The following is a 25,269-nucleotide window of genomic DNA, read 5'->3' on the forward strand; positions in this document are numbered from 1 at the left end:
GACATTTGGAGTGTATTTATTATAATAGTAATAATACCCAGAATGCAGTGCAACCTTCGGTCCATCTAACTGCAGAGAATAATCACAGTTATAAAAATATGTTTTTCCACTGCAGAGTGAACAGAAGACGTAGGCGTGACGTGATGAGAGCCTGATGGACTCAACCGAGTTTATTTATTTATTACAGAAATCTTTCATTGAAACGTACATTTTATTCAGACTTTTATTTACAGACGTTGTTTGTATTTAAGTGTCTTATAAAGTGAGTTTAGTCTCAATATTATAACATAAATTACTACATTATATTATTGGAGGCAAAAATGTTTTTTTATAAGTTAATCAATGATTATTTTGTTATTAAAATTCATGGAAGAACTCCGAAAATAGAGGAACAATTAGTAAATAATAAAACAAGTTATATAAGATATATAGTTTGTCATTTGAATTTATATATATATATATTTATTATATTTTAATCAAGATTTCCTTTCTATCGGCATCACAGGGCTTCCATTAAGAATCCAACATTTAGATCTGCTGTTTCATCCTGTGATCATTGATTCAGAGTTTAAGTCAAACTGGAAATGAATGATTGACGCTGCTAACAGGATGATTGACACCTTCATGATCAACAGCTGCAGTGGAAGAACACAACATGGAATAGAAATAAATAGAAATAAATCACAACTCTTCAGTCGAACAAAACGACTCAAACTCAAGTGAATAAAATCTATAATCAGAAGGTGTCGCGTTGATGTTTCACTTTAAAGGGAATTTCTGGTTGAAATAAGAAGTCCAGCTGATGTACAAAGGCTCATGGACATCAAATAAATGGATGGAATTTTTAAAAACCTGATTAAATGAATTAGAAATAAAATCAGAATCCTTCATTTTTTAAAGCAGAAATAAGACTTTTAAAAGTGATGTGATATTGAATCAATCTTTTTATTCTTGCCTACTTGACTTTTATTTTAATTGGTATGATCTTAACTTTGCATCGATTCCTCCACTTCTTTGATGTGTGAACACAAACATTTAGTCTTTTTGTGCTTTTTAATGAAACTTCGTCGTATCGCTTACTTTTATCAGCAGGAATCAAATGTGAAAAACAACATGATGAACATCTTTACAAGAACCCTGTGATGACCCCCCCCCCATGTATCCAACCAAACAAAAGATGAGCAATTAAACGTATCATTAATATCAATATAAGATTGGATTTAGTACAATGTTGTTTAAGGTAACTGATGATCAGTCGGAGTCTCCGCCCTCTTCTGAAAACCCTTATTTTGAAATACTAAAGTTGTTCTGAATCCCATTGGCTCAGGGTTAAAATTGTACAAGCAGGAAGTCTTTTATTCTGAAATCTCCGGTCACGGATCCTCCGGGTTGTGATCGCGAGTTGTTCTGTAGGCTTTCGAGTCCAACGTCGTCCCACATGGCTTCCTGTTTCCCAGAATCCTCTTGTGTTCACAAACATGTTCATCGTTAGAAAAAAGAAGGAATATTCTGTAAGAAACTAATTCCCTGCATAATCGGACCAGGAAGAATTCATCCGTTATTTCTTCTCACACTCTGTTTGTCTCTGTCGTTTCCGTGACGACGGCGGCCATCAAACCAGTGGCGCTGGGCCCAGTGGACCCCGTCCCGACAGCCTGGGCCCGCCGGCGGCGTCCTGCTGCGAGTCTGAAGGCACTTGATGTCGTGGCAGAAGATTACGTTTCCTCCTCAGACGTCAAAAAACATCTCGCAGTACAGTACTGTTCTGGGGAGGAGGGGGGGGGGGGGGGTATGAGTGGGGGGGCATTCAAGCTTTTACTTCCCCTTTTTACAAATGGTGAAAAATGGTAACATTTTCATTTCTGTGCTTTGTAGCCTTTGAGCTAAAACCAGAATTTCAAGAAGCTTCAACTGAAAATATTGATGAAGATAAAAAAAATAAGAGTTAAAGCATCTGGGGCGGGGCTACAGGCTGATTGACAGGTCTTTAATAGACCATGAAGCAGGGAATGCTTTGGGGCGGGGCTACACGTTGATTGACAGGTCTTTAGTAGACCATGAAGCAGGGGATGCTTTGGGGCGGGGCTACACGCTGATTGACAGGTCTTTAATAGACCATGAAGCAGGGGATGCTTTGGGGCGGGGCTACACGCTGATTGACAGGTCTTTAGTAGACCATGAAGCAGGAGATGCTTTGGGGCGGGGCTACACGCTGATTGACAGGTCTTTAGTAGACCATGAAGCAGGAGATGCTTTGGGGCGGGGCTACACGCTGATTGACAGGTCTTTAGTAGACCATGAAGCAGGGGATGCTTTGGGGCGGGGCTACACGCTGATTGACAGGTCTTTAGTAGACCATGAAGCAGGAGATGCTTTGGGGCGGGGCTACACGCTGATTGACAGGTCTTTAATAGACCATGAAGCAGGGGATGCTTTGGGGCGGGGCTACACGCTGATTGACAGGTCTTTAGTAGACCATGAAGCAGGAGATGCTTTGGGGCGGGGCTACACGCTGATTGACAGGTCTTTAGTAGACCATGAAGCAGGGGATGCTTTGGGGCGGGGCTACACGCTGATTGACAGGTCTTTAGTAGACCATGGAGCGGGGGATGCTTGGGGGTGGGGCTACACGCTGATTGACAGGTCTTTAATAGACCATGAAGCAGGGGATGCTTTGGGGCGGGGCTACACGTCCACCACTTCCTGTTGCTATTCTCTATATCATCAAATCCACTGAATCATGACACTCGTCTGCTGGTTTATTGCAGCTGTATGAATACAAAATAAATGTCACTGTGATTTAATAACAATAAAGGGATTAAAAAGCAAAAAGAAAACACATAATGATGAGGAAATGTTGTAATTGGAGTCTGGTTTGATCGTCGCTATGCTACGCTAACACCATGACGACATCAATGCTGACATGACCTCATATGGGTGGAATTACAGCTTATTACAGGTTATTGTTGGTCCATTCAGGCCTTAACATTTACTTTGTTTGTAATTATCTCACACAAGACCTGTTTAGCATCTGCCCATTGTTAGCTTAGCATAAGCAGCTGTAATGGACTCCTCCATTAAGTGACCACTTCTCCATGTGATCTTATGACTTTTTGTATCAACCAAAATGGCATGACGTGTGATTGCATCTTTGGTTGTGTGTGTGTGTGGGGGGTGATGGGATGGATATGGGGGGAGGGGGCAGAAGAGTCAGAGAGCTGGTTGGGGAGGTTGGGGGGGGTCACCTCTGCCGGCCAATCAAAGCCAGACTTAGAGTGACGCACAGCTGCCATATATGAGCAGATGAAGGCGGGGCGAGCGACCTCAGATCTGTGAGAGAGAGAGAGAACTTTAAAACAGAACTTTAAGTCACATTTTCTTTTCTTTTAAATGTTCCTTAAATTAAATCACATTAAATCTTCCCTCTGCGTTAATTATCATGAAAGTAAATGAAGGCCTACTTACTGTTGGGCGGGGGGTCTTTACACTCTCCCTCTTTGATGCTGACGTCATCGATGGCGATGTCTCCCTCGATACCGGCGCCACGGACTCCCTCCATCACCACCTACCACAGAAGAAGAAGACAGGAAGCTCAGAGAGGCTGTTTCACCATAAAATCCAGCCAGGTTGTTTATTGTTAACCGCGGGGTCATCATTAGCATTAGCATTAGCATGAGCTATGCCTCCTCCTGGGGAAGCAAAGTGGGCGTGGCTTGTACCTGGAAGGCGGAGGTCGGGTGGATGTTGACCTTGGCCTGCCGCCACCGGTCTCCTTGGTTACCGGTCAGACTCCACACTGAGCTGTTGGTCACCGCCGGAGTCTTCTGACGCAGGAAGACATTGAGAGCTCCTGCAGACGCCAAGTACTACTGATCATGTGATCATATACATCCAAGTACTACTGATCATGTGATCACATCCATCCAAGTACTACTGATCATGTGATCATATACATCCAAAAAACTACTGATCATGTGATCATATACATCCAAGTACTACTGATCATGTGATCATATACATCCAAGTACTACTGATCATGTGATCATATACATCCAAGTACTACTGATCATGTGATCATATACATCCAAGTACTACTGATCATGTGATCATATACATCCAAGTACTACTGATCATGTGATCATATACATCCAAGTACTACTGATCATGTGATAACATCCATCCAAGTACTACTGATCATGTGATAACATCCATCCAAGTAGTACTGATCATGTGATCATATACATCCAAGTACTACTGATCATGTGATCATATACATCCAAGTACTACTGATCATGTGATCATATACATCCAAGTAATACTGATCATGTGATCAAATACATCCAAGTACTACTGATCATGTGATCACATCCATCCAAGTACTACTGATCATGTGATCATATACATCCAAGTACTACTGATCATGTGATCACATACATCCAAGTACTACTGATCATGTGATCACATACATCCAAGTACTACTGATCATGTGATCACATACATCCAAGTACTACTGATCATGTGATCATATACATCCAAGTACTACTGATCATGTGATCATATACATCCAAGTACTACTGATCATGTGATCACATACATCCAAGTACTACTGATCATGTGATCACATACATCCAAGTACTACTGATCATGTGATCATATACATCCAAGTACTACTGATCATGTGATCACATACATCCAAGTACTACTGATCATGTGATCACATACATCCAAGTACTACTGATCATGTGATCACATACATCCAAGTACTACTGATCATGTGATCACATACATCCAAGTACTACTGATCATGTGATCACATCCATCCAAGTACTACTGATCATGTGATCACATCCATCCAAGTACTACTGATCATGTGATCACATACATCCAAGTACTACTGATCATGAATTCACATATGGTACTACTGAAGTAGCGGTGTATTGGCGGCTTACCGACGTGCTTCCCGTACATGTGGTAGTAGAAGGCGAAGCAGTAGGTGGGGCTGTTGGTGACGGACGAGGAGGAGGAGGTCTTGGCGTTCATGTTGAAGGTGGGGGACAGCAGCCGGGCCTTGTCTCCCTCCTGCCTCGGCCTTGATGCCTCGATGTACATGTAGAAACCTGTGAGAGCACCAGGACCCAGAGGGTCAAAGGTCAAGACCTCTGCCTGCACACAGTGTACATTCATACGTTCATTCTGACACTAATAAAACACTGGTCAGCCTCACGCGTTCCCTCTGAGGCTGACCAATGAGGATGCTGCAGCGTGTGTCTGATTGTGTCTACATGTGTCTGCTTGTGTGTTTGCGTGTGTTTGCGTGTGTTTGCGTGTGTCTGCGTGTGCGCACCCTGCTTGGAGCCGCTGTGGTCGGCACTCGGCCCGGTGTTGGGCGTGTACTTGGTGTCCCGTGTGGCGGCGCTGTGACGAGTCCAGTCAAAGACGTCCGTTTTGTCCTGAGAGAACAAACACAACGCCTCGTCCTCGAAGCCACACTGGAACTCCCCTGGACACACACACACACACACACACACACACACACAATAGATGTATCTGCAGGACTTGTGGACATATGAACCCATGAATGTGTGTGGAGGGGTTAGGAGGATACTCACTGAGATGTGGGTTAACAGGAGCTGAAGGGACAGAAGACAGGAAGTGTGTCAGATGCACTGAAGTAAACGAGGTAAGGTCAAAGGTCACGTCCCGGATATAGTTGACATAGAATATGTTAAGCATGTGTTTAAGACGTTCATCCAACTCCAACCCATTTAAGTGAAAAAGCTTCAAGTCTTAAAGCGTCATTCTGTGTAGTGACCAGCAGGGGGCTGTTGTTGTTGTTGTTGTTGTTTATTGTTGTTTGTCAAGGGGAAGAAGAACCAACAGAAAACACGTGGACGTACCGTTGTATGTGATGGTGCGCTCGGTGACGTCTCCCTCGCCGTAGCGGGTGATGGGGGTGAGGCGGACCAGGTACGACTCCGGCTTGATGAGCTCAGTGAGGTTGTAGGTCAACAGCTCCCCCTTCTGGATGCTCGTCTCCATGGCGATCTCCTGCTCCCACCAGCGGGCCTGACTCATCTGAAACACAAGAAAAGGCCTCTTCATCCCCTCGCCATCGCCCCGACATCGCCTCGCCATCCCCTCGCCATCGCATCGCCATCGCCTCTTCATCCCCTCGTCATCGCCCCGACATCGCCTCGCCATCCCCTCGCCATCGCATCGCCATCGCCTCTTCATCCCCTCGCCATCGCCCCGACATCGCCTCGCCATCCCCTCGCCATCGCATCGCCATCGCCTCTTCATCCCCTCGTCATCGCCTCAAAACTGCTATTTCAAGCTACTTTAGACTCTTCCTCCTTCTCCTCTAAACTTGTCCATGTTTTTCATCATCTTCGTCTTCATCTTAAAATATTCTGTTCTATCAGCACTTCCTCTTTCCGTCTCTGCAGCACTCTGCTCTGTATGAATAGAAAGACAGGCAGGTCGTCGTGGCAACAAGCCCTCCTCCTCCTCCTCCTCCTCCTCCTCCTCCTCCTCTCTAAATCCAGGCTGATGCTGCAGGAGGCTCACACTCAGCATCCTGTCCAGTCCAATGTTTTTACGTTTTATTTATTATATAAACATCTCCTAATGTCACAGCTTTAATCTCCGTTGTTCTCAAATCTCTGGAAGCAGCATCTGATTCCAAAGCGCCATCGAGCAAACAAACAAGAACTTCAGAGCTCCACGGATTAAATTAAGAAAAGGCAGAAAAGTTGTTTGTGATGAGGATTACTGCTTTAAATATGTAGTCTGGACGGAAACCTGAAAATCTACCAGCTGTTTATTATTTTTACGTCTCCTGAAGGGACCTCGTGTGACTCACTGGGTTCAGTTTGGACTCATTTCTCTGCAGATTTGACCAAACACGAGCAAATAGAGACTTTTAGGGACTATTTTCAGCGGCGGATGAATCCCCTTCTGGTGCTCCGGTGAGTCTTTGTATGTGTCTGAATGTGAGGATGAGGATGAAGATGATGACGACAGTGAGGCTCCATCAGACTGTGACACACACACACACACACACACGTACCTGTCTGATGCCCAGTCTGTAGGCCAGGATCCGGTCCACGGCGCCGGGCTCCATCTGCGTCCACTGCAGCTGGAAGCCGTAGACCCGAGGCCGGTTCTGCCACAAGGCGCCGTGGGTGTCGTAGTAGAACTCTGGAGCGTAGGCCTTCCCTGAGACACACAGGGGTCAGAGGTCACCTGCCATCCAATCACCACACATTATGTCTTCAAAGTGTTCACAGTTGTCAAACTCTGGGTCAGTTTTGTGATGAGTCCAGTCGTCACGGCAACAATGTGAACATTTTATTACGTTTGTTTGGTCCAACGAGGGAGAGGAGGAAGAAATGATGAAGAGCGTTAATCCCATCGGCAGAAGGATTATAAAACTCAAGTTAAAACGAGTGTGTGTGTGTGTGTGTGTGATTATGCTGACGTGCAGTGTGGGGAATTAAACCACCACAGAAGAAGAACTCACCTGACTAGAAGAAACCTTCAACCTTATAATGCAGCGCTTTGTCCTGATTGGCTGAATCAAGCTGAGAAACGGGGGGGGGGGGCTAATCGCTGGCGTGGTGTGAAGACGCGTGTGGAGGGTTATCTGTTAAGAGGACGAAGTCCTGGGACCTCCACAGGCCTACTGGCATGAAGATGAGTCCACAAGGGACTTCATGACGAGGCGTCATTAATCCCATCATGCACCAGTCCAGCACACTCACCTGTGACCAAGAAGGTGCAGCGCCCCGCCCCGGCCTCGTTGGTGATGTCACAGGTGTACTCGCCGTAGCCCTCTCGGTTCAGCGCTCTGACCAGGTAGCTGGTGTCGTCCCGCTGGTCACTGAACTGCCCGACGGTGAGGAGGCGGGCGCCCAGCTTCCACTCGTAGCGCAGGAGGCGCGCCGGGTGAGCTCGCAGCAGGCGGCAGGTGAGGCTGAAGGCCCGGCCCAGAGCCTGGCGGATCTCTGTGAACGCCGGCTCCACCGTGGGGGGGTCTGTGTGACACCAAGGAGAGCAGATGCAGCAGCGTTCTCTCTAATCGAGGACCAGTGAACAGGGAGTGACCACATCTGGGCCGAGGAGGACGTGTCCCCCCCCCCGGACCTTTCTACACCACGTCATGGTACCAGCACAGAGTCAAATGAGTCTCAATGACTGAAGCAACACAAACCCCCCCCCCCCGACAAACAATCATCATAACTGTGTGTGTTTTAGAGGTTCTTGCTGTGCCTGGGGGAGTCGTAGTTTGGGTGGAGGTCCCTGCTGCATCCACCAGGTGGGGGTGTACCTGATGACCAACCCTCTCATGACGTCACAGGGTGTAGAAATATGTAACTGTGTTCATGATGAACAGTAATCCACCTGTAATCTTCTTAGTGAGGAAACAGACCATCATCTCCTCTTCATAAAGACTTCCTGTTGTGTGTCACTAACTCAAATCATCCATTCATTACGATACAATTCAATAACGCTGTCACATGATCTGATTCCATGTGACAGAGATCACCTGTGTGTGACTACAGCTGTGTGTGTCTACATGCATGTGTGTGTGTGCGTTACCCACACTGCACCACCAGCTGGATCAGAGCCTCCCTCGGCTTCACGTTGAACCCGTTGTACTGACTCGTCCGGCAGCAGAAGGTCCCGCCCATCTCTCTGCTGACGTTGGTGATCCTCAGCACGCCGTCGTAGCTCTCCGTCTGCTCCGAGCCGTCCGGCATCAGAGCCGCCGCCGCCCCCCCGCTCTCCTCCGCCCGGGACCACAGGATGATGGGTTTGGGTTTCCCTGAGACCAGACACTGCAGGTCCACGGTGTCGCCCTCCTGGGCTACGAGGTGGGAGCGCCCCCTGGGGACGGACAGCTCCGGAGGAACTGCGGGCAGAGAGACCTCGGGGTCACGTGGTGTGGTCACGTGACGTGCTGGGCGGAGCATAGATATTGTACATATATATATATATCTGTGAGGCGGAGAGCTCAGCCCTGATCTTGAGACGTGTGACCTGCAGCCAATGAGAGCGCAGGACAGGGGCTGAGGAGGAGGGGCCACCTGTCACTCAGCCAATGATTGGCTGATGGTCATCAAACATGTTTTACATCATTAATATTTAATAGACGGTAAAAAGTATTTTCTTATGACTTAGCATTTCTTGGATCAAGAAACTAAACGTTAAAGATGATCTAAAAACACACTCTGCCCCCCCCCCCCCCGGTCAGGTCTCACCTGTGGTGGAGGAGATGTTGACGTCGATGCTGATCTCCGGCGTTCCTCCGTTCCTCAGCGAGGCCACACATGTGTAGGTGCCGAAGTCGGTGAACTTGAGGTCGATGATGTCGAGGTTGGTGGTGCCCGGCGTGAGCTCCGTGTCGCTGTGGGTGATGACCATCCTCTCGGAGCTCCTCAGGGGACGCCCGTTCTTCAGCCAGCCGAACTGAAGCTCCTCGGGGGGCGTGGCTTCCACCTGGCAGCTGATCTTCACCTCGCGCCCGATCTGGATATTGTCGTCGTTGTGGTACGGGTCGGGCGTGATCCAGAACCGACCTTTACGGAGACCTGAAGGGACGGAGACAAGACACGAGGGGACACATTCGTCATCGGAGTGACAGGTGAGGACCACAGGTGAACCTGCATATGAAAAGGGGACGTCACGGAGACGTGTCTCAGAATCCGCAGCACGTCCTGCTGGAGGGACGGGACACCCGGGACTGAGAGGGACAGGATGTCTCTGCTAGGGGACACTACCAGGTCAGACCACAGGGGGCTGGACATCACGACTCTTTCATCTGAGGGAGGTTTGAACGAGGGTCAAACAGCAGGTGGCCATCAGGCCCGTTAGAACATGTCTTCCTGCTGGGGAGGACTAATCCGTCCAAATGGAGCTTAATTATGACGGGAAGCCATTTGTTCCGTTTTAATCCGTCCACAGCGACCAGCTGCTGCCCCCCCCCCCCCCCCCAACTCAACATGAGGTCATGTGACCAGCCGTCCCAAAGCCAATCACGCAGCATTAATGGCTGGAATCACCTGATCATCGAGGAGGGAATTATTAACCAGTGATGGTGAAGATTTCTGTGTCTTATGATTCAGTTCAAAGTTTATTGTAATATCAGGAAAACCTGAGTCTCACGTGAGTTTATGTTGTTGTTGACTGAGGTCTCCAGCTCTAACTTCATGTATTTCTCTTCAGACTTCATGAATCTTGTGACTGTGGTCATCGTCTCAGAGACCCAAAAACATCTGTCTCCTCTACAAGCTGCTGAGTGCACAATGTTGAGGTTCAGATCCCACAGTGAGTGTGTGTGTGTGTCTGTGTGTGTGAGTGAGAAAAAGTGAACACACACACACACACACCCACCCACACACACACACACACACACACCCACACACACACCCACACACACACACACACACACACACTAAACACAGACACACATGAGGAACATGAGGTGTGGAGAAAAGCTCCAGAAAAAGATTCCTTGGTGGTGAAGACCACATCTCATCCTCACCCTCACCATCTCCCATCTCTTCCTCTTCTCCTCATCACCTCCTCCTCTTATTGCTCCTGGTAATGATCCTCCTTCACCTTCTCATACCCTTCTCCTCCTCATCTTCCTCGACAATCCCTTCTCCTCAGCACCTCCTCCTCCTCCTCTGTATTCATCTCTGCCCCCCCCCCGACCAGGTCTGCCTCCCCACCTCGATTAAATTCTCACTTTCTCACACACACACACACACACACACACACACACACACACACAGACACACACACACACACACACACACACACACACACAGTCCATTCCTTGTGTGTCAGACTGGGAGGACTGGTGGAGAGACACTGACAGACAGAGCAAAGAGAGAGAGAGAGAGAGGTGCATGATGGGAGTTAAATAAGTAAAGAGAAGGGCTGACAAGCTGCAGGGTCAGCAGCTCACACACACACACACGTGCACACACACACGTGCACACGCACACACACTCACACACACACACACACACACACACGTGCACACACACACGTGCACACGCACACACACTCACACACACACACACACACACGTGCACACACACACACACACACAGCGTTAGCTTTAGCATTAGCTTCATCAGCAGGTTTTTTATAATTATTGATGCGAGAATACTGATTGAAGCGTTTTAACCTCTGAGTATGAAGGTAAAACAACGTTCCTACATCTTGTAATGTGGCACGTTGTACCTGAAAGGCCTCGCCGTATCCTCACGTTGAAAACCGTACGGTTTTCAATATTTTTAGTAGCAGTGCTTCATTAAAAAAGCAGCAACCAGAGCTCAGCGTTCTGCTGCCTGCACGCATTGGCTGAGTGGGCGGAGCTACCAGCTCTCACAGCCAGCTGTCACTCACAGAGAGTCATCTCAGGGAGACATGTCCTCATGAGCAGGAGCTGTTGACCACCGTCAGCTTGTTGAAAGACAAGATGCCAGAAGTGAGATGTGGAAATACTTCATGTCCGGGTAAAAGAGGACGTCTGCTTGGCCTCGTGTTGCACCTGATGTTTGACTGTAAGGAACGTTGTTGTGAAGCACTCACAGCTACAAGCTGCCACTTCACGGTCCCCGTGTGACTCACAGCACGCCATCCAATGTCTCACGCCAAAAACACCCCGCGCTGGCTCAGGTAGAGTCACATCACTACCATCTTTACATTGTTATAAATCAATGTTCAGTCTCTAACGCACTAATCAGAAGATTCGTGTATTGGCACAAACATGTGTGTTCGCTGAATAACAATAATAATAATAATAGAATAATCTTAATAATGAGAACATCACTGAGCTGAAGGAGCCTTTGGACTGAAAGACATGATTCTGCGGGACGCTTCATGACGTCATCGCGGGGGAGAGAACACTGATGGCGCTCATGGTAAAAGCGAGCGTAACCATGGTAACGCAGGGGGGGTGATGTCTTTGCTGGAACGACGTCGTACCTCTGACCAGGATAGTCGTGGACTTCTTGGCGGGGTTTCCTACGTTGTTGGACGCTACGCAGCTGTAGACCCCCCCGTCGTCCACGGTTACCGCGGGGACGGTCAGCGTCCCGCCGTTGACAACGCTCCTCTTGGGGAGCTCCTCCCCCCCGGGCCTTACCCACAGCAGGGAGGGAGCAGGGTCTCCGCCCGACGCAACGCACACCAGGGTGATGGTCTCGCCCGGTTTCACCACCAGGGGGTCGTCCAGGAGGAGCTTAATGGAGGGAGGAGCTAGAGGAGGGGGAGGAGTTTCACTTCATCAATAATCAACTTCACTAATGCAACAAGAATAAATGAATGGGTCTTCATGTTGCATGAAATAAACATAACTTCTGTCAGAAAGTAAAAGTTCAATAATATAAAAAACAAATAACATTAGCATAAAGATTTAAACTTTACTAATATATTTGTTGTTTTAAGATTATTTTGACTCATTACATTCATTTCTCAGTGATATGAAGGACTTATGATGTTTATTATTATGGGTCTGCATATTTTAGAGCTAATATCCAGGTGCATGATGGGATTTCTCTCCAGTGTTTACATTTGATTTTTAAGCTGCGAGAGTTTAAGAGCTTCACAGATTCAGGGGGGGGGGGGGGGGGGGGGGTCGTGTAAATCCCATCAGCCACTGGGGCGACGGGTTCAGAGAGATTCATGATTTATTCATGATTTACATGTGAAAGTCATATCAATTAAAATAAGATTAATATGATAAATGATAAAATGATTATATCATTTCATTTATTTAGATTGTTTCATATAAAATTTAATTAAATAAAACTAAAAGGACAATAAAGAAAGAAAGTACATTTAGGAATAAAACATAAAAATGTATAGTTAAAGATTTAAAAATGTAAGAGATTATTAGAATGAATTATTATTTATCTTTTAATCCATAATCCTAAACCTAGAATATTGGATTAATTTCAATGAATTAAATGATCTGAAGATTAAATCAGATAAAAAGTGTTTCATGGAGATTATTGTCGAATCAGAATATTTTGTAAATTGTGTTATTTAACAGAAAGTAAAACGCAACAATTAACCAATTAGTTAAGAGCAACAAGTCAATGTTCACTTCGGCTTTGTCCCTGTGGATTGTGTCCCTGTGGTTGTGTCCCTGTGGTTGTGTCCCTGTGTCCCTGTGGTCGTGTCCCTGTGGTTGTGTCCCTGTGGTTGTGTCCCTGTGTCCCTGTGGTCGTGTCCCTGTGGTTGTGTCCCTGTGGATTGTGTCCCTGTGGTTGTGTCCCTGTGTCCCTGTGGTTGTGTCCCTGTGTCCCTGTGGTTGTGTCCCTGGGGTCGTGTCCCTGTGGTTGTGTCCCTGTGGTTGTGTCCCTGGGGTCGTGTCCCTGTGGTTGTGTCCCTGTGGTTGTGTCCCTGTGGTCGTGTCCCTGTGGTTGTGTCCCTGTGTCCCTGTGGTTGTGTCCCTGTGGATTGTGTCCCTGTGGTCGTGTCCCTGTGGTTGTGTCCCTGTGTCCCTGTGGTTGTGTCCCTGTGTCCCTGTGGTTGTGTCCCTGTGGTTGTGTCCCTGTGGTTGTGTCCCTGTGTCCCTGGGGTCGTGTCCCTGTGGTTGTGTCCCTGTGGTTGTGTCCCTGTGGTCGTGTCCCTGTGGTTGTGTCCCTGTGGTTGTGTCCCTGTGGATTGTGTCCCTGTGGTCGTGTCCCTGTGGTTGTGTCCCTGTGGTTGTGTCCCTGTGGTCGTGTCCCTGTGGTCGTGTCCCTGGGGTCGTGTCCCTGTGGTTGTGTCCCTGTGGTTGTGTCCCTGTGTCCCTGTGGTTGTGTCCCTGTGGTTGTGTCCCTGTGTCCCTGTGGTTGTGTCCCTGGGGTCGTGTCCCTGTGGTTGTGTCCCTGTGGTTGTGTCCCTGGGGTCGTGTCCCTGGGGTCGTGTCCCTGTGGTTGTGTCCCTGTGGTTGTGTCCCTGTGGTCGTGTCCCTGTGGTTGTGTCCCTGTGTCCCTGTGGTTGTGTCCCTGTGGATTGTGTCCCTGTGGTCGTGTCCCTGTGGTTGTGTCCCTGTGTCCCTGTGGTTGTGTCCCTGTGTCCCTGGGGTCGTGTCCCTGTGGTCGTGTCCCTGTGGTTGTGTCCCTGTGGTTGTGTCCCTGTGGTCGTGTCCCTGTGGTTGTGTCCCTGTAGGTCTGTCCCTGTGGTTGTGTCCCTGTAGTTGTGTCGCTGTGGTTGTGTCCCTGTAGTTGTGTCGCTGTGGTTGTGTCCCTGTAGTTGTGTCCCTGTAGTTGTGTCCCTGTGGTTGTGTCCCTGTGGTTGTGTCCCTGTGGTCGTGTCCCTGTGGTTGTCTTACCCGTCCTGTTGTTCAGTCTGAAGGTGGCGCTCTTGTCTGAGATGCCACAGACGCTCCTCACTGAGGAGGTGCAGGTGTAACTGGCGTAATCCTGAGGACGAAGGTTCTTCAGCTTTAAGATCTTCGTCTCCCCCTGAAACACACACACACACACACACACACACACACACACACACACACACACACTCTCCTTTTATCAATTCAATTCATCATTCAGTCTTCTCTATCTAGTCCTCCTCCTCCTCCTCCTCCTCCTCCTCCTCTTCCACCTCCTCACTGCTAAACCATCTCCTCTGGCAACCTCTCCTCCTCACAGAGAGATGAGACCCTAACCCCTAAACGTCCTCTGACCCTGGATGGACATGTGACCTCTAACGTCCTCTAACCCTGGATGGACATGTGACCTCTAATGTCCTCTAACCCTGAATGGACATGTGACCTCTAATATCCTCTAACCCTGGATGGACATGTGACCTCTAACGTCCTCTAACCCAGGATGGACATGTGACCTCTAATGTCCTCTAACCCTGGATGGACATGTGACCTCTAACGTCCTCTAACCCAGGATGGACATGTGACCTCTAACGTCCTCTAACCCTGGATGGACATGTGACCTCTAATGTCCTCTAACCCAGAATGGACATGTGACCTCTAACGTCCTCTAACCCAGGATGGACATGTGACCTCTAACGTCCTCTAACCCTGGATGGACATGTGACCTCTAATGTCCTCTAACCCAGAATGGACATGTGACCTCTAACGTCCTCTAACCCTGGATGGACATGTGACCTCTAACGTCCTCTAACCCAGGATGGACATGTGACCTCTAACGTCCTCTAACCCAGGATGGACATGTGACCTCTAATGTCCTCTAATGCTGATTTTTCTTTTGCGGACCAGTGGACCGTGTCTCCTGGAAGGTTCCTGGTGGGTTCTTCTGAGGACCGCGCACGGCGCGCAGGTACCAGAGGTCCGTCTCCTCACCTGAGTGAAGAACGGTTCGTAGATCTCCACGCCGGCATCCGAGCCCTGAGTCAGCGCCTCCCGTCCTCTCCTCCAGCTGTAGTGGACCGGTGGGTTGGAGGAGGCCACGCAGCGGAGGAACACCGTCCGCTCAAAGTAGAACTGCTCCTTGGACTCACCCACGCTCTGGTGCACCGTGATCACGGGGTCATCCAGGTCTGAGGGGGCGGAGGGGAGAGGAGGAGAGGGAAGGAGTGAGAGGATGAGTGGAGGAGGAAGGAGAAGAGGAGGAAGTGGAATAGGGAGAAGAAGGAGGAAGGAGACAGTGGAGGAAGAGGTAAAGGAGGAAAAGAGTTGATAAGGAGGAGAAAGTTTCTGTTACTAATTCACATATAAATACATAAATAGATTAAGATATAAATGTTTTCTCATTCAATTCAATGAGACAGAGACTGAGGTACTGTAAATATATAAAGGTGTATTATTATAAATGTAACATTAAGTGGAAAATGTATATATTTACGAAAAAGCCAAGCGCAAAATATCATACACACAAACACATAAATATATACTGAACAATAGTTCAGGTCGGGGGAGACACAGTGATTGGTCAGCTGACGGCAGACGACCAATCAGCTCACCGGGGTTAACAAGTCGGGTTCTGACCCCGCCCACCAGCAGAAAGGCGGTGCAACATCCTTCAAAGACCAACGTTCTGCTGGATGAGGAGCGCCGTAAAAGCCTGCGTGCCCTGAAGGCAGCACTCAGCCGCGATACATTCAGGTACCACTTAAATCCCTGTGATCCCATCCAGGAACATGCTAATATTATGGATGTTACACAACCACACGCTCGCGGCTCGGTATTCTTTGGCACTTTAGGAGGAAACATCTTTCAGGCAGCAAAACCATGAGGGAGGTCGGAGAGAGAAACACCTGAGGATGTTTCTGTGCATTACTGGAACAATAGACACCAACGTGGTGAAACATCTCGTCAGACAGCAGAGCTCCAGGAGGCTTCAACGAGGAAGATGAGGAGATGTGAGGAGCAAACTGGAAACTCAACTGGGAATAGACGTTTTATCTCCGTTATTGATGAAGCTGAAACAGACTTAGCGGGTACTGCTTCCCTCAAGTCTCAAAGCTAAGCTAAGTGGTTACCCTGGGCGCAGTCTAAAGCTAAGCTAACTGCATCCCTCTTTTTACAGTCTCAAAGCTAAGCTAAGTGGTTACCCTGTGCGCAGTCTAAAGCTAAGCTAACTGCATCCCTCTGTTTACAGTCTCAAAGCTAAGCTAAGTGTTTACACTGGGCGCAGTCTAAAGCTAATTTAACTGCTTCCCTCTGTTTACAGTCTGTAAGCTAAGTGGTTACCCTGGGCGCAGTCTAAAGCTAAGCTAACTGCTTCCCTCTGTTTACAGTCTCTAAGCTAAGCTAAGTGGTTACCCTGGATGCAGTCTAAAGCTAAGCTAACTGCTTCCCTCTGTTTACAGTCTCTAAGCTAAGCTAAGTGGTTACTCTGGGCGCAGTCTAAAGCTAAGCTAACTGCTTCCCTCTGTTTACAGTCTCTAAGCTAAGCTAAGTGGTTACCCTGGATGGAGTCTAAAGCTAAGCTAACTGCTTCCCTCTGTTTACAGTCTCTAAGCTAAGCTAAGTGGTTACCCTGGATGCAGTCTAAAGCTAACTGCTTCCCTTTGTTTACAGTCTAAAAGCTAAGCTAACTGTTTGCAGTTAGTTAGTTAGCCTTAATGCTAAGCTAACCAGCCGTGTGGGCTCTTACAGTAGACGTCGACGCGGATGGACCGGATGGCGGGGGATCCCAGTCCGTTCTCAGCCTTGCAGTAGTAGCGCCCCCCCGTGTGGCGGCTGATGTTTGTGATCTTCAGAGTTTCGTTGTGCAGCGTTGAGTCTCCTTGACGATCCGAAGCTCCGCCTGCCGTCTTGGTCCAACGAATCTACATGGGTGGGTTATTGGACAGGTTCATATGACATTGACACACTGGTTTAGGTGAACTAGTTTAGACTGGTTTAGATAAGAGGTAATACCCGACGACTGTTTGTGTGTGTGTGTGTGTGTGTTTGTGTGTGTGTGTGTGTGTACCACATGAATGTGTTAATTTCATCACATTGAGCTGCATGTCTTCATCTAAAATCTGTGTTCGTCGGGAACGTTGATGAACTGAGGACTCGTTGTCATGACAACTGTACTGGATACATTTAAAACCACATTCATTCATTCATTCACATTCTGTCTCTGTGGGATCTTGTTGTGAAAGAAAAGAAGGAAGGAGATCGCGTTTGTGATATTTAAAATGACACTGAATGAAAATATTGCGGTTTTAATGTCATGATAAATCTAAATCTGTATTATCTTACAGAAAAATATATTATTTACACAATTAAATTCTACTATCACAATATGAGTAACACAACCTGAGTGGAAGGAAAAAAGTGATGAAGAGGATGAAGAGGATGAAATAAAAATGCAGAGGAAGCAGGGCTCTGCAGTGACGCAGTGTGTGTGTGTGTGTGTGTGTGTGTGTGTGTGTGTGTGTGTGCGTGTGTGCGTGTGCACAGATTCAGACTGAGCCAGCAGCACATCTATTTATAGCCTCAACAGACTGACAGCACGGAGACCAAAGAGGAAGAAATGAGAGGCACGATGACGATGATGAAGATGGTGAAAAGAAGAGGAGGTGAAAGGAAGTGTGACATCTGATTATTGATGCAGGAATTGATTAATTCTTTACTAATAATTATGTATATGTACATAAAATATAAGTCAATAAATATATTTATACTCATATGAACATATATATTTATAGATAAGATTATATAAACAAATAGATATAACTTTATATTTATATATTCATAAATACATATTTTATATATTTTATTTAAATTAAACACGTAACCCTCCAAAATCATCAACTGCTTCTTAGAATGATGAAGTATTGATGCGTGTAAATATGAAAATATCTATTTAGCTGTTGTGTGCGTGTATGTATAAAAAGCCTCCCCCTCTTTAAGGTCTGTTTGACTCTAAATGGACCTTCATTCACTAAATGAACATCATGCTGCATTGAAGAAGACTTGAAACTAGAGACTGAGACCATAAACTCATGTTTACAATGTTTACTGAAGGAATAAATCAAGAGAGAAGTAGAGTCATTTCCTCATAGACGTCTATGGGAGCAGAGGAGTCGCCCCCTGCTGGTCACTACACAGAATGCACCTTTAACAGAGTTCCCAGTGTGAGGCTACCTGAGGGCGGGGGTGTCCCGTCACCAGACACTGCAGCTCCAGCGTCTCCCCCTCCCTGATGGTGTAGACTCTCTCGCTGTAGCGCTCCTCCTCCACGTTACAGGTGTGACCAGAGTGCACGATGCGGACGGTAGGAGGAGCTGAGGAGAGAGAAAGAAGCACACCTTCATCACAACTTCATCTTCATCATACCTTCCCATGGAGGCATTAGTGATACACAAAGAGAGGAGAGGAAACAAGAGGTGAGGAGATGAGGAAACAAAAAGGAGTTGAAGATCTGGTTTTACTACTTTCTTTCACTTTTCTATTTTTAGAAGCCTTTTTTTCTCTTTGTCCCTGCTGATGTCATCAAGCCCCAGAACACACACACACACACACACACACACAGGACCCCCTCTGAGTGACTGATTCCTTCCCAGCATGCACTTCAATCAGAGGTTTCGTCTGAAGAGGAACAACTCGGACATTTGATTTTTTATAATGATGCTGCACAGTGATGTCGCAACACCTCATATTCAGAAATTACACCGCACCCGCAGCCCTTCACATGCACTGCTGGACCAGGAATTAGACCAGACCCGCTACTGCAGACGTTCAGAAGTAAAGAACAGCAGACCAACATGGAGACACATCTGAGTGTGACACACACACAGTCTGACACTCACATGTCACCCTCACACACTACACCACATAGTGGGAATATACTTCCTGTTTGCACCTCTGGGTGTTTAAACATATAAACATATTACACACTAAATTAAATAGCTGGAGGTCACAGTGAGGAGCTGAAATATATATATTTATTACAGGGATCTCCTCTTTAAGCAGCGATGATACACACACTGACACACACTGACACACACACAAACACACACACTCATACAGCGTGTGTGTGTGTGAGTTGGATCTTATTTTAGACTCTTGTTATCTTCTAGTCTTCATGAATCGACTGATCTCAGACCAGTTTTTAGGTGAATAGCCGATGTGATCCTCGCTGGGGGATCACGACGATGTTTCTTTTATTGAAACCAAGAGCAGCAAGACACACGAGAGCTAAGTATGAAAACACTAAAACATTACATACGTTTGTTTATCTGCAGTCAGTTACATGAAGAAGCTTTTTGCTTTAGAAGTAAAACAAACAGAAGAACTGAGCAATTACTCCACATAGCACTGCTATGCTAAGCTAGCTGCTATGCTAAGCTAGCTGCTATGCTAAGCTAGCTGCTAGGCTACTTCCACCTCAACTTGTAACGTTACTCTGCGCGGCACACAGTCTGCAGAGGACACCTCTGTGTCCCTAAAGACAGAGGTTTGAAAACGTCCTGCTAAATGTGGGACCTTGTTGGCCGTTAAATGATGGAGATGAGAGCAAAGTGCACGAGGACATCAGGAAGAGACGTAGTTCAACATGTTCCGCCTCTAAAATAACATTAACAATTAAACAGCATGTCTAAAATACACGCTTTCTAAAGTGATTACTCATTACTTGTAAGATTTAGAAAAACAAAACTAGAAATTCCATAAGAACAACATTGTAACAACAACATTCATCACCATTAATCAAGATGAATCGATGAGTCCTAATTAGAAGCACTGGTCTCAGGTCAGATGCCTCCTGCCTCTCTCTCCTTGTGTTACGTATTCTCTCTCGCTCTATTTCTGGAGCTCAGGATTCCTCACAGGAAGCTGCCGAGTCAGTGGGCCGGCTAAAAATAACAGCCCTCGCCTGATTGGCTGAGGCCCCGGGGCTCCTGCTGCATACACAGTGAGTAAGGAGGGGGGGGGGCTGTCATTTATATACGTCACAGGGCAGCTCCGTGGACCCTGTCTCTGATTGGTCGCTTACGTGATGAGGTCATCCGCAAAGAGTTCAAGGGGTTTCAGGTCCTCAAGCTTGTTCTAGAAATCCTTCAGACGTTCTCCACGAGTTCTTGACACAGTTCACAGTTTCACTGGTTCCGTTTAGAGATAATAAGGCGTCCTTTAGGAGCCAGAGGTCTTTAAGGGGGTTCTAGTGGTCCTTGAAGAGGAGAACACTTTGTTTCCTCATCTGAATATTAACTATCGTCAACATTCAGATGGTTCTGTAAACGAAGAACATCCAAACGACAACCTGTTGTTCCTTAAATGAAGTCAGAGCTTCAAAGCGTCATTCTGTGTAGTGACCAGCAGGGGGCGACTCCTCTGCTCCCATAGACGTCTATGAGGAAATGACTCTACTTCTGTGTAGTGACCAGCAGGGGGCGACTCCTCTGCTCCCATAGACGTCTATGAGGAAATGACTCTACTTCTGTGTAGTGACCAGCAGGGGGCGACTCCTCTGCTCCCATAGACGTCTATGAGGAAATGACTCTACTTCTGTGTAGTGACCAGCAGGGGGCGACTCCTCTGCTCCCATAGACGTCTATGAGGAAATGACTCTACTTCTCTGTAGTGACCAGCAGGGGGCGACTCCTCTGCTCCCATAGACGTCTATGAGGAAATGACTCTACTTCTGTGTAGTGACCAGCAGGGGGCGACTCCTCTGCTCTCATAGACGTCTATGAGGAAATGACTCTACTTCTGTGTAGTGACCAGCAGGGGGCGACTCCTCTGCTCTCATAGACGTCTATGAGGAAATGACTCTACTTTTCTGTAGTGACCAGCAGGGGGCGACTCCTCTGCTCCCATAGACGTCTATGAGGAAATGACTCCACTTTTCTGTAGTGACCAGCAGGAGGCGACTCCTCTGCTCCCATAGACGTCTATGAGGAAATGACTCTACTTCTGTGTGGAAATGACTTCTTTCTGGATTTATTACCTCAGTAAACATGAAGGCCAAAACAAGAACCAACTATCTTCTCGACAAATGCCAGGAGTTAAATCCCCTCCTGAACCCAGCGGCTGAGGGAGAACGTGAGGAGGAGGAGGAGGAGGAGGAGGAGGAGTCAGGGAGAGGAGAAACATCTGAGCTGTGAGAGGATTATGAAGCAGGAAATATGAGTGTTGAGGCCTGAGCTCACTGGTCTTCACTACTAGGAAGCTGATAAAAGATCGATATTCGATATCTCAATCAGCACCGGGGGGCGGGGGGGGGGGCTTAAGGAGAGTCTGTGTGACTTGTTGAGGTGTCCTGATTGCCTCCACCTGTCTCCTCCATCATGTATGCGGGTGGATGTAAGCTGAGCTCTCAGAACGAAAGCTTACATAAGCAAAGTGTACTGAGTATTATTCTCCCAACGTGGCCTTAATCCTCAAACAGAGGGTGTGTGTGTGTATGTGTGTGTGTGTGCGTGTGTGCGTGTGTGTGCGTGTGTGCGTGTGTGCGTGTGTGTGTGTCTCCCCCAAGGTGGAGATGAGCAGCTGTGATGCTGCTGCTGTTAACTTCTCCTCCTCTTTGAACTTGTAAGGTAAACCCTCAGTTCCTCCTCACAGGCAACACATTAATATGCATCATCTATGTTAATCCAGATCTATGTTCACATGTTGATACACATCTCTCCTGTTCCTTTTCCTTATTTCCTCCACTGTTCCCTTCCCTTATTTCCTCCACTCATCTCCTGTTTCCTCCCCTCTTCTCCTCCCTCCCATTAATCTAAGCAGACACTTTCATTTCTTCACCCAAATGTTCAGTGGAAGAGAAAAGAGGCCGGTAGACCAACAGAGATGTTCTCTGAGCCGCGAGGTGTCACTCCACCAGCAACCAGCAAAACCAACGCACCCAAACACGCAGTGTGGCAGCCAGAGGTCAGAGGTCAGACTGTCAGAATGTGTGTCCCACTCCGACTAGAAAGGAGAAACCAGATGATCAACTTGAAATATATTTTAAAACTGTATTGCTCTTTTATTTATTTAGCTGACAGAGGGGTCTCTACATTAAATGATACATTAAACCGACTACAGACAGTGAAGCTTGTCACCAACACGTCCTTCCTTTGTTCAATGTCATGTTATCATCATCATCATCATCACCCCCACCAGTCACCATCACCATTCAGATGAGGTCATCATCTCCATGAGGATCCATCAATACAGACTGAAGACTCCATAAGTCACATGGTTTACGTTGTCATCGTTGTTAACCCTCTAACTTTTTCCTTTTTTGAATAATAAATTCAGTATTTTCTTCCTCCTCTGGTTCCTCACAGTGAGTAATGTAGGTGGAGGTTAGTTGGGTGTGGTAGCGGTATAATACAGGTGGAACCTTCCGGGTTGCTCTGCCTGGTCGGGTGGTGTAATAAAGGTGGAGGCTGGTCGGGTGGTGTAATGCATTCAGAGGTTGGTCAGGTGGTGTAATGCAGGTGGAGGCTGGTCGGGTGGTGTAATGTAGCCAAAGGCTGGTTGGGTGGTGTAATGCAGGTGGAGGCTGGTCGGGTGGTGTAATGCATTCAGAGGTTGGTCGGGTGGTGTAATGCAGGTGGAGGCTGATCAGGTGGTGTCATGCAGGTGGAGGCTGGTTGGGTGGTGAAATGCATTCAGAGGTTGGTCGGGTGGTGTAATGCAGGTGGAGGCTGGTCGGGTGGTGTAATGTAGCCAAAGGCTGGTCGGGGTGGTGTAATACAGGTGGAGGCTGGTCAGGTGGTGAAATGCATTCAGAGGTTGGTCAGGTGGTGTAATGCAGGTGGAGGCTGGTCGGGTGGGGTTGACACTGAGCAGCAGAGCGGTCATGTGACCTTTTCCTTCCAGATGAACTCACATGGAGTTAATGAGGCAGAAAATGGGTCCATATGGCTGTGAAATCTCATCAGTGTCATAGCAACGGATCACAGTCAACAACAACAACAACACACTGATCATGGTTTGTTGTTACCACGTGTGCTACCACATGTGTTATCATGTGTGTTATCATACATCACGTGTGTTATCATGTGTGTTATCATACATCACGTGTGTTATCATGTGTGTTATCATACAACACGTGTGTTATCATGTGTGTTATCATACAACACGTGTGTTATCATGTGTGTTATCATACAACACGTGTGTTATCATGTGTGTTATCATACAACACGTGTGTTATCATGTGTGTTAGGGTCATTGTGTTAGAATCAATGAGAAGCTTCCTTTTATCTCACGGATGCTGCATCCTACCCCCCCCCCCCCCCCCGGACAGGAAGAGGGACTCTCAGTAAAAGCCTTTCCTTTTCCTTCCAGAGAGCAAAGAGTTCCCTGAGCTGAAGTAACAGTGTGATGTAATACGCCTCCTGCTTAGCAAATCTGACAGATTTGAGATTACAGATAATCTGACATGTGACGTTGCACAGGAAGCAGGCCGCGCGCTCTTATTTTGACGGGGAGTCGGAGTGAGGAAGCGCAAATCAGCTTCTCCTCAGATTTAAAAACAGACGGATTTATTATTGAAATCATGAACTTTATATTTAACATTTCAGAGTCCTGACAAAGGAGCGTAAAAGTATTTTAAAGACGGGACTCTGCAAATATCACCACGGAAACGCCATAAAGACAATATATGAATGAATACTAAATTAATATTAATACAAATACCAAATACTAATATTAATACTAAACTGAAATAAATGCAGAGACAACGAGTCCCACAGAGACCCAGTGGACCTGCAGAGACACTGCAGAGACAACGAGTCCCACAGAGACCCAGTGGACCTGCAGAGACACTGCAGAGACAACGAGTCCCACAGAGACCCAGTGGACCTGCAGAGACACTGCAGAGACAACGAGTCCCACAGAGACCCAGTGGACCTGCAGAGACACTGCAGAGACAACGAGTCCCACAGAGACCCAGTGGACCTGCAGAGACACTGCAGAGACAACGAGTCCCACAGAGACCCAGTGGACCTGCAGAGACACTGCAGAGACAACGAGTCCCACAGAGACTCAGTGGACCTGCAGAGACACTGCAGAGACAACGAGTCCCACAGAGACTCAGTGGACCTGCAGAGACACTGCAGAGACAACGAGTCCCACAGAGACCCAGTGGACCTGCAGAGACACTGCAGAGACAACGAGTCCCACAGAGACCCAGTGGACGGGCAGACAACAGGTAAACACTGTCACTAAAGCAGATTGACGTGGACCTTGAAGGGTCTCTGTCCTGGTGTCCACAGGTGTGTGTTTGTGTGTAGCAGTGCACTTGTAGACTGAACGAGCAACACACACACACACACACACACACACGCACGCACACACACACGCACGCACACACACGCGCGCGCGCGCACGCTGAGTCCCTCACAAGGTCAAGTCGGTGAGGGGGGCGTTCACGTGGTGTGTGAGTGACGTCCTCACCGTACACGCCCTGGCCGCGCGCGCCCTGCAGGAAGCCGGTGAACAGCCACAGGAGAGCGACCGCTAGACCCATCTTCACATCCTCCAAGGGCCGCTGCTTCTCTCCCCGTCAGACCGGCTCCCTCCGCTCGGAATCCGGTTCACATCCACAAATCCAAGCGCGCCCCCCCCACTATACCCTAAACTACCCGGTCAGATGCGGCAGGAGGGTCCGGCTCATACCGTCGGTCAGCGGAGGCAGCGGGAGGCCGAGCCGCGTCTCCTTGGTGGTGACATTGTGCGAAAAAGAGTCTCGTTACGCCGGTGCGACCGGATCCTCGGACCGGTAGGACGCTCACAAATCCCCGCTGCCCTTCCGCCGAGTCCACCGGGCTCCTTGTCCGTCGGTCGTTACCGGAGCTCCGTCCATCATCCCGCGGAGAAGCGGTACCCGCGTCCTCGCCCCCCCTCTCCTCCCT

General features: G+C 47.8%; 1 protein-coding gene across 1 annotated transcript; it reads right to left on the reverse strand.

Moving 5' to 3' along the window:
- On the reverse strand, positions 1–24,927 carry mdga2a (MAM domain containing glycosylphosphatidylinositol anchor 2a). Its single transcript, XM_037486134.2, has 17 exons — positions 24,812–24,927; positions 18,566–18,705; positions 17,082–17,256; positions 15,326–15,522; positions 14,342–14,474; positions 12,004–12,276; positions 9,264–9,593; positions 8,606–8,914; positions 7,764–8,036; positions 7,070–7,218; positions 5,898–6,075; positions 5,610–5,630; positions 5,345–5,500; positions 4,950–5,117; positions 3,720–3,850; positions 3,466–3,565; positions 1–3,330 (listed from the first exon to the last, which is right to left on the reverse strand). The coding sequence occupies exons 1-17, from the start codon at positions 24,882–24,884 to the stop codon at positions 3,242–3,244; spliced, it is 2,895 nt and encodes a 964-aa protein (XP_037342031.2). The 5' UTR covers positions 24,885–24,927; the 3' UTR covers positions 1–3,241.
- Between the last annotated feature and the right edge of the window lie 342 nt (positions 24,928–25,269).

Source organism: Pungitius pungitius, chromosome 14 (assembly GCF_949316345.1).
Source record: "Pungitius pungitius chromosome 14, fPunPun2.1, whole genome shotgun sequence".
NCBI lineage: Eukaryota > Metazoa > Chordata > Actinopteri > Perciformes > Gasterosteidae > Pungitius > Pungitius pungitius.

Bases quoted from the DNA above. Each gene is read 5' to 3' on its own strand.
- mdga2a (XM_037486134.2), bottom strand. From the start codon at position 24,884: ATGGGTCTAGCGGTCGCTCTCCTGTGGCTGTTCACCGGCTTCCTGCAG. The intron at 8,915-9,263 runs GTGAGACCTGAC...CTCTGCCCGCAG, and splicing joins CAACATCTCCTCCACCACAG to TTCCTCCGGAGCTGTCCGTC. The intron at 3,331-3,465 runs GTAAGTAGGCCT...TCTCTCTCACAG, and splicing joins TAAAGACCCCCCGCCCAACA to ATCTGAGGTCGCTCGCCCCG.